This window comes from Centroberyx affinis, unplaced genomic scaffold (genome assembly GCF_046629955.1).
Source record: "Centroberyx affinis isolate AG114_WGS23_722 - 3 ecotype Tasmania unplaced genomic scaffold, CSIRO-AGI_Caff_v1 ptg000504l_1, whole genome shotgun sequence".
Classification (NCBI taxonomy): domain Eukaryota; kingdom Metazoa; phylum Chordata; class Actinopteri; order Beryciformes; family Berycidae; genus Centroberyx; species Centroberyx affinis.
In genome coordinates this window covers 9,736-19,617 of record NW_027279156.1, presented here as the reverse complement: position 1 = coordinate 19,617, position 9,882 = coordinate 9,736, and the positions used below count along the sequence as shown (strand labels likewise).

General features: G+C 41.5%; 1 protein-coding gene across 1 annotated transcript; it reads right to left on the bottom strand.

The window, feature by feature from the left end:
* Positions 1-1,157: 1,157 nt before the first annotated feature.
* Positions 1,158-2,765, bottom strand: LOC139642687 (potassium channel subfamily K member 15-like). Its single transcript, XM_071517640.1, has 2 exons — positions 2,434-2,765; positions 1,158-2,167 (listed from the first exon to the last, which is right to left on the bottom strand). Exons 1-2 carry the CDS (start codon positions 2,714-2,716, stop codon positions 1,158-1,160), a joined length of 1,293 nt encoding a protein of 430 aa, XP_071373741.1. The 5' UTR covers positions 2,717-2,765.
* Between the last annotated feature and the right edge of the window lie 7,117 nt (positions 2,766-9,882).

Below are 9,882 nucleotides of genomic sequence, written 5' to 3'. Positions count from 1 at the left end.
ATAATAGTTATAATTCAGCAGGAACTAGTCTGTAGAGATAAGGCCATGGAATCCTACAAATACACATCTTGTTTTTCCATCAAATCAAAATGAGTACTGGTAAATCAAGAGGCATACTGGTAAAGTCATGAAGTAGTAATAGACAAAAACACAAAACATAAAAAGACAAATAACTACAGTTAGCCTAACATCCTCATGCAAAAGTGAGATGTTTTGTTCAATTCCTCAGCAGGATTTAGGAAAATGAAAACACTCTCAGTTGTTTGCGGTCCCTTCTTTTGGTTTAATAGGACAACACTGTAAGAGACTCACATCAAATCTAACTGCCAACTAAGTCTCACATGTTACAAGGAAACAACACTTTCCTTGCTGGAAAGCACAATATGTTTTTCAGAACCGTGGGAAGTTCAAGTGTCTTGCTACATATCAAGCATGTGCTACATCCATTAAATTTGAATCAGTCACATAACAAGCATCATCTCTTTACATGATCTGTGCATTAGTGCTGGAAAATGCACTCTAAAGTCAATTTAACCCCCACTGATAAGTAATAAAATGATTTATTAAATTCACTGAGCTGAAGAAGCCATATATCTCGTGCTTGTTCAAAGTTCTTTAAGGCCTATTTTATGAAAAAATAATGACATCTTCCAGCTATGGCATGAAAAATGAAGTAATTTCCCTAAAGCAGGAACAGTGTCCATCATGCTTCAAAGCAGCATTATGTATCTTGTTGCTTAAACAAGGATCCTTCAAACACCTTCACTGGACAAGAAGAAGTGTTGTACAGTTATACAGTTATAAATCAATGCTATCTAAAATGTATTAGAATTGTAGATTAAAACTCTTTACATCTTTACATAGCACTCATGCATTTACATTATGTGCTCTCCATCCTCTTTATCATGCATTGCACTTCGGCTTACATGCGAAAAAGACAACTGAATTGGAAACATAAATACTGCTGTGATCCAAATAGGAATGAATCCTATTCTTGTTTTGCAAACAAAATAATTTTAAATAGCAACAGAAAACGTATTCATAAAACAGAATCAGTGTCTTCTGACATGCACAAAAGAGGTGTACCACAAAATACAATGTCATTGAAAATACTGTATACGGCCTGTGCAAACACTGTCCCTCACTATGGTTGGCCACTACACTGACTTCCTCCGAAAACGAGGGAACTCCCTGAAGCTGTGCCCAGGTGAGAGTGTGCTTCCTGGGGAGGAGACTCCGGTGTTGTCCCTGGAGCTTGGCGAGCAGCCCTGGATCCTATAAGAGATCGAGCTGTAGTAAACTGAGTTGATATGGCAGCCAGGGTGTTCACTGTGTGACATAAGGGGACTATCACAAATTCCCAAGCGGTAGCACACGCAGGAGCAGAGGGAGCCCAGGCTCGACTCCGGCCCGCGTCTGCCCGCCTTGATCTGAAAGTGCAGCCTCTGTCTGCAGGGGGTGCTCCTCCTCTCCTGCTCCTCTACCGGGGATGCGATGAGGTTGGTGCGGCTGGTTCCCTCCTCCATTGGCAGGAAGAGGGGACTGTGGCTACGACTGTGCACCATGTTGCTCCTGGGCCTCTCCCTGTGACCTTCTCTGCGCTGTTCCCCTACGACATGGAGCCCTAGGGTCCCGTCCAAAAGGCCTCTCTCCCTCTTCAGCGAAGCCCTCTCCTGGGCGTCTCTCTTCTCGTCCTCAGTGTTCATGGTGAGGAAGCGAAGCACCACCAAGTTAAGGAAGGCCCCGATAACAGTCAGCCCCACCAGGATGTACATGAAGCTGAAAGCCACATAGGGCGTCTTCTCCTGGAGGTCCTCCTTTTTCTGCAGGGCCACAAAGTCCCCGAAGCCGATGGTGGTGAGCGTGATGAAGCAGTAGTAGTAAGCGTGGAAGAAGCTCCATCCCTCGAAGTGGGCGAAGGCCGCAGCCCCTACGCACAGCGTTCCGATGCAGGACAGGAAGCCCACCAGGACCATGTTCTCCATGGACACCTCGGTGCGTCGGAAGCCCAGGCACTGCTTCGCCTTACGCAGGAGATAGCGGACAAACGTGTTCATCCTTTCTCCCAGGCTCTGGAACATGACTAAAGTGAGAGGAATGCCCAGTACAGCGTAGAACATGCAGAAGACCTTTCCTGCATCTGTGCCTGGCGCTGCATGTCCATAACCTTAATGGAGAGAGATGGAAATAAATGTTACTGTGATGCATAGCAAAGATTTGATGGTAAATTATGGATCAATAACCTCACATTTTTAAACTAGTCTTTAATTTAAAACAAATCCTAAAATGTGGCATTTGTACAGTGTTCATGCAAAATCACAGAAATGTACTAATGTAAACAAAAGCCTATTTATGTATCCACTGTGTTAAATCCACTCACCACTAAACATTATCCCCCATCATCAAAGATAGCAACAATGTAATCAAACTTACCAATGGTGGTGATGACTGTTATGGCAAAGTAAAAAGAGCCCGCAAATTTCCACTGTCTCCCGGCGCGGTGGGGCTCCGCTTGCAGCACCACTCGCTCGATTTCTCGGTAGTCGTCCTCGGAGAAGCGGTACTTCTTCTTCATCTCGTTGCGCTTCTGCTCCAAGATGCGTCTGCGGGAGCTCTCCGACTCTGACTCCAGCGCGTCAAACACCGCGGCGCCGACCAGCAAGTAGGAGAACATGCAGAGGATGAGCGATAGCGTCCGGACGTTTTGCTTCTTCATCCTCGGTCTCGGCGAAACTCCAGAGCTCCGGAGCAGAGGCGCAGTTACAGGTGGTGCTGCTGCTCAACATACACCTCCAACACGACTACATGGGGGTTCAGCCTGTTGCGTGAAATCTTGTAGCCGGAGATGTGCTATCAGCAGGAGGTGTGTAGAGAAATAACGCCTGGAAGTCTATAGGCTGCGAATTTGCTGTTTATTTGCTGTTTTTTATGTAACTCGTACATTAAAAAAAAAAAGCATAGTCCGCATGTGCGCATTGAGAACGACGCTCTCCGCACGGTCATCTGTTTCTGTCATAAAAAGCAAGTGGCCTCAGCTTTGTCTCCTCGCATGCGCAAAGCAGACGCCGACAAAACGCTCACGGTGTGAAATAATTTATCCTAAAACAATCAATGGAAAATTAGGATATATATTAAGCTTTGCCATCAATGTTGATTTTTATCACACGGACGTTCAACAAGTTCGTAAGTCCCAACTCGATCCCGCAGATATAAGCGCGCGCGCGTGTGTGTGTGTGTGTGTGTGTGTGTGTGTGTGTGTGTGTGTGTGTGTGTGTGTGTGAGGGGGCAGAGGGGGGTTATGGAAACGTTCAGCACCATGGACAGCAACTAGCGGTACTGCACACACATCATGATCTTGAGATGCATGCCATAGCCTACATGGGAATCCCGTGTTTAGGCAATACAGACACTCTCTTTTGGGATATTCTATGCAATAATCTATATACGTAAAATAAAATATAAGTTTTTAAGTCTTAAGTTAACGTTAGCGATGGCCCAGCAAACCTGTTGGAAGTCCATTACACTGACTTTAATTCAATTTACTTAATGTATGGATGGATTTTTGATATCTTGTGATGATACATTTTAATATACTTATTACTTTGTCATCCCCTGTAATTAAAAAATGTAATCAAATTTGTACAGCTTCATAATACTTAAATTACATGCTTAGCTGTTATGCAAATCCTTGCATCAAGACAGCTCTTGATCAGTTTGAAGATTAAAACATATTGCTTCTATGATTTGATTTCAGGGATTCAATTTATTGATGCTTGAATTAGTGTGTGTGTGTGTGTGTGTGTGTGTGTGTGTGTGTGTGTGTGTGTGTGCGTGCGTGTACTGTATGTGCGCCTGTGCACTAGAGAATTGATGCATGCACTAACTAGACGGCTTTGCTACACTAGATGCTTGTGGAAAACTATAGGTGATGCTGGTTGCCATGGTTACTTCTAACCAGAAGCACAGAATTGGACTGTCACTGAGGTTGAAGCTAATATGTTAAGTGTAATGATCCAGGCCATCATGGAGCAAATCATCTCATCCCTGCAAATAAAACATCAAAGATTTGTAGCCTATCGTCGTTATTTTTGTTATTTAGTCTGGATTTTTTTTAAAAGAAAATAAGTCAAACATGGAAAGAAAGCCGTATCAATCAGAGAGAAACTGAATATACAGATGAACCATCCTCCTTGTGAGCATCACAGTGGGTATCTGCAGCAGTAACAGGGTATTGCAGGCAGATCACTGTGTGTTATTTTGTTCCTCTCAAACAGAGCAACTTGCTCTCAGCGGCCCTGTTTTTGTGTTAAGTGGCTAAATCAGCGCACTCAAGTCCCTGTTGTGATTCAAACCAGCTCTCGATAAATGAATTACATCTCAGCTGATAAGAGAGGAACCTGCAGCCCTAACAGCCACCCATCAATCCATACAGCTTGTGTTCACGTCCTTTTCAAAGCCTAGGGACCAGGAAACAAGCGAGGAGTGCCATCAATCCCCGTCGGGGCTGAGAGGGACGAATAAGGATAAGTGGTTAAACTCAAAGAGATGCTTCATTAAAATTGATTTGGTTTTGCTCTCTGCGTCAAGAAAGCTCATGTCCATTTCCCTATCAGAGAAACATATCAGCGTGCAATTTAAAAAGAAAAAAGGAAAACAAAAGAGGTGTATAGATGGCAGGGGAATGCTATTCTTTCTCCAACCCAACCCCCTCGAGGCTTGTCCGCTTTCTGTTTCATAACGCCTCTCTCTTTGAGGAAATATTTTAATCCAATCCAAATTCTGGTTGTTTGATTTATAGAATTGAGGAAGACATAAGGAACCGGGCCACATGTCAGCTTCAGTGACAACAGCATCTTGTTTGGTGAAAATATTTTTTCATAAGTGTGATACCAGCTTTCTATTCCCCTGCTATTTTATGGGGATGTTATAACCTGCTACATTTGGGGACATTATAAATACGTTATCATTGCGTGTATTATTTAAGCGCTCAATGAGGCAAAAATATTACTTAATATTGACAATTTTCAAGGTATTGGGCATAAAACAGATGCTTAATGTGACTTCATGAGATAGATTTAAAGAGAATATTATTACACTTGCTGTTAAATCAAACCATCTCATTTCAAATTGTCTACTCACCTCTAATGCAGGAATAGAACGAATTTGAGATCATTAAGCATCCCTTTATTCTCCACTTTGTCAATGTTGCTAAAATGTTAATTTGTATTGAACTGTTTGCATTCCTTTTTTTGAGGAGATATTAGATGAACCATTAATTCTTTCATATAGTTCTATCCAATGTAATGTATAACCTATTGTCCAGTGGGACAATAGGTTATACATTAAGCACAGTCAATAGTATACCCTTCCAATTTGATTAGTTTTACTATCTAAATGATTTATTGTGGCACCAGAACACCCCATCACCACCCTTTATCTGTATAACTGCAGTTGCCTTTTTTTCTATTTTGATTGTTTTAATGCTTCCTGATTTTGCTTCAGCTAATATTTGTAAAATAAATTAAGATTTTAGCTCATTAGGCAAATTAAGCCTTACCTTTGGGCCCTTTTTTCACCTTAATTCATTGAGAAAAGTATTCTTTTTTTAAAATATCATCCTCGTATTCCTAGTGCTCATTAAAACCTACCTGGAAAATATTCAATTTATTCATCCTTATTCATCAACTTTTGTATTATTTTGTCACAGTATAATTTTGCCACATTAAACACTGAACCACATGAGGCATTATGGAATGTCCAATTTGTATCCTTCATATTTTCCCCACACCAATTCAAAAAGACCACTTCAACGTCTGGGGAAGCTGTGAATGAGCCGATGACACACAACCGTTTAAAAAATGCACATGGCATCGTGCAGAGAAAGAAAAGCATGTGCCTGAAGGCATGTTTCTCCACTGAGCAAAGCTGATCCGTCAACTCTGCAGGATAAAATGCAAATCTGGCAAAATGCTGGAGGAGGGCTTATAAAAATTAAGCTCCTCAGTATAAGCCAAAGTTTTAGATCGAAATGAGGGTCTTTAGCAGGAAAGGGGGAGCTGCACTTCTACAGGGATGAGAGGAAATGAGAGACAGAGACGGTGCAGGAGTGCAAGACGATGAAGTAGAAATAGAAAGAGACCTCAAGACACAAAGATAGAGGCAATAGTGAAGTTGATTGAGAGGACCTGAAACCAACAACAAGCTGCTGACTTTCTGTGATGTGTGGTTCATTCATAGAGCTCAGCTGTGATGACTTAGCACACTTATCAGGCTTTGTATTTGCAGTAGAAGATGGAAGAGACAGGTAGGCCAGGTAGAAGTGTCACACCTAAAACCAACAGAGGCATATTAGAACACAAATCCACAAGTCAGTGAGTGAATTACTGTAGAGCTTTGTAGCATTAAGCTCCTCAAAATGATATTTTGTTCTGGTTTATGTCTCCAGTTGGCAGGGAAAAGGTCATTCTACTGCAAGAGATGCTCAATCTTAATTGCCATAATGTCTGGTCTCCGTGAGGCTTTTATCATCATCATCATGACAATCCTTCACACGTGCCAAAAAATATATGTAAATTATGAACACGTTTACAAGAGATACAGAGAGAAGGATAGTGCTTGCTGAAAAAACAATCTCTTCACAATTATAAGATACCACCATAATTTAAAATGAAGGTTCCTTTTGTCTAACATTTATAATCGATACAGACTTAAATAAATCATCTACAGCCTGGATATTCAATTAAAAATCATAATTAATTTTGCATTGGGTCTGCCCTTGTTTCAAGAATTCATGAGCCTTTACTGTGAGATTTGAGAAGTCCTACAGGAGCAGTATGATTGGAAATTACACTGAGCTACAATTCACAAAAGTAAGCGAAGCAACACCAGATCTGACAACTGGACAAAGGTCGACTCCACAAGAAACGGTCCAGCAAGCAAAACTGTCCTGCACAAGAAAACCTGCATCATATAAGGCATCAGCCTCAGAAACCAGTAGCAGAGCAAATATACTGTCAGCAATATGTGCAACAAGCCAAGCAAAGACAGGGAATGAGAAATTTTACTAGTTTATCAGGTGGCTCGTTTATCAGGCACACTACCCCTGTTACAAACATATCACTCCTATAGACAGTGAGTCCTGTGGCCATGGTCTGTGATATAGCAGGCAGGTAGTCACAGAGGGATTCAGTTACTCCTCAACTGAACCGTACAATGGGCAAAATGAGTGACCAATGTGACTTTGAGCATGGTATGATGCAAGGCACAGCGGTCCCAGTATCTCAAGACGCATGACAGTGAATTGGGTTTAACAAGAATGGTGTTACTAACAAGAAATACAGCCTGTGGTATTCCTGTGGGTGGCCACAGTGTGCCAGGGGGAGAACAAAAGAGAACGGCAAGAATGACTACGGGTATTTTTTCCGGGTATTGTAACAGGAGGGACATAATCAGACACACAACAGATTTATAGCTGCACCCATACATGGTGGACGGGCCTAATATAATGGTTACTGAGTGAATATGGAAGCAAAAAAGGGTTAGTTTTACTGTATCGGCAACCTAAAATGTGTTGCTGTCACCCCAGAATCTAAACCAGAACTGTAGCCTGCTGACGACCTGACATGTCTCCTGTGTTCACACTGGGACACTCAGAAAACATCCTGTCTGGATATAAAGTGAATTTCTCCCAAGATAGTCACACTTGGCTGTACGACCAAAGTGTCTGGCAGCAGTAGTTGAGTGCACAACCACAAATGTTTTACCTGTAAGAAGGGAAAACTAGTTATCTTCGTCCCCAGAAGCAAACAAGGCAGAAAAGACGGCAGCCATATTAGACATTAGAACAGGTGAGGGTTTGTTCAATCTAATCTGTCATTGGCCAGCTACTCAAATTTGTGACAGAGATTATCTACACCAAACTAAAATTAGATTTGGTGCTGTGGTTCAACACAGTGGTCTATGTACTTTTGATTTTGTATCCGCTTTGAAGAAGTAAGATCCTGTGTAAAAGCTTTGTATCTATTTGCTCACAGCTGAGGCTGAATGATATGGCTGCAGTTAATCTGCCCACCATTTTTGTGGCAACTTCTACCATCAGATTACTTATAGATTTAGGGATTTGTGGTCAGGTTTTATGTCAAGCCATCAAGGCAATTTCTAAAATAGCTGAAAAGAGCAGCCAGACGGTCTAACTGGACTGGAAGGCTATTACAATACATGGATCCCTGAAATAGAGAGATCAATTTCATAACAAGTTAAGCATATTATATCATAGTGCAGTACTGTTGTAGAGAACTGGAATATGATTTGGTTGTCATGTGCAATCTGCAGCTGTTAGAGATGCTATTGTTGTTGCTGTTGGCCACTTTTTGAACTGGATTGTTTCATGTAGCCTGCATTACTAAATGCAAAGGTATGGGGCTCAAGGGTAAATAAAGGCATTGGAGCCATGCCAGAGTAGGCACAAACATCACACGTCATACTAAGGCACAGGTTACAAAACCTCTTTCACATGACGCATTTTAGTTCATAGGCAGACATTTTGCACAAGAGCAAACAGGTACTGTGAGCTTTGAACAAATCCATTAGAAGCAGCACCTGTATATTAATATACAGTATAATAATATTTAAAAACCCCATTGCAACCCCACAGCATGGGAACCTGGGTGTAATACATTACCTCTCTGCCTGGATTTATGTCTTAAATCACTATAAATCTCTCAATGCTGTGTTATAACAACAATCTCTCTCTCTCTCTCTCCTCTCTCTCTCTCTCTCTCTCTCTCCCTCTCTCTCTCTTTCTCTCTCTTTCTCTCTCTCTCTCTTTAAGACTATCATAAAAAATATTACTGATATTGGTTTTGGATGCCAAAAAACATTGGAATAGAATAGAATAGAATAGAATAGAATAGAATCGCAGATGGTATAATTATGGGCCTTCATGCAAGTGAGTTACAATGGAGAATTGTAAACAGTTAAAATATTTGCCCATCTGGAATACTTTGGGGCATAGTGTGTGTGTGTGTGTGTGTGTGTGTGTGTGTGTGTGTGTGTGTGTGTGTGTGTGTGCCTGGATGAGAGAGAGAGAGAGAGAGGGAGAGAGTCTTTACACATAATCCACAGTATATTAAATATTTCAAAAGGCATGAAATGGTTCTTATCAGACATGCAGGCTTTGCTCTGAGCACTTACACACAGCTATCACAACTTTGTGAACTTTAAGAGGGCGTTAGTGTGTCAGTGATGGCAGCCTGTGTAAATGGTGGATTATCTTCTATGTGACTGGCTGTTATGCACAGCTAACACTCACATTACACTACTGACAATAGTCCTGTTAAAGGTGCGGCGTGTAGCAATTTAACAGCTATACATCATTACCATATTAATTACCGGACTTTAGTATAATTACTGTAAACAAACGAGACCATGGCAGCCTGTATCAGTCTCTACACTGCAAATTAAATTCTGTGGGAAATCTGCTATGTTGCTTTTAGGGCACAAAGGGAGATTGCTGTATTGGGCTGTATAATACAGCAATCTCCCTTTGTGCCCTAACAGCCTGTATGGCATAAAACAGGAAGAGGGCCGTTGTTCTTCCAAAGCAAATGGAGCTAAAGCTTTCAAACTTTCTTGGCAGATGGTAGAGCGAGAGAATGGCCAATGTAAAAATCACTTCCATCATGTTTATCCTCTACGGCAAAGCAGGGATGGGAGGGGGGAGCAACATTTTCTTTGCAACAGGACACAAAGGGGGTTATGGGAAATGTGGTCTTAATTTTGAGAAACACTTGCACCAACAATACCATTGCCATGAGATAGAGGCTACAAATTGTCTTAGTAATTATACCAAGGTATCAAAATGAATCTAACAAGGATATATTG

Excerpts from the sequence above, each read along its gene's own strand:
- LOC139642687 (XM_071517640.1), bottom strand. The coding sequence starts at position 2,716 with ATGAAGAAGCAAAACGTCCGGACGCTATCGCTCATCCTCTGCATGTTC. Across the intron at positions 2,168-2,433 it reads AACAGTCATCACCACCATTG|GTTATGGACATGCAGCGCCA; the intron begins GTAAGTTTGATT and ends CTCTCCATTAAG.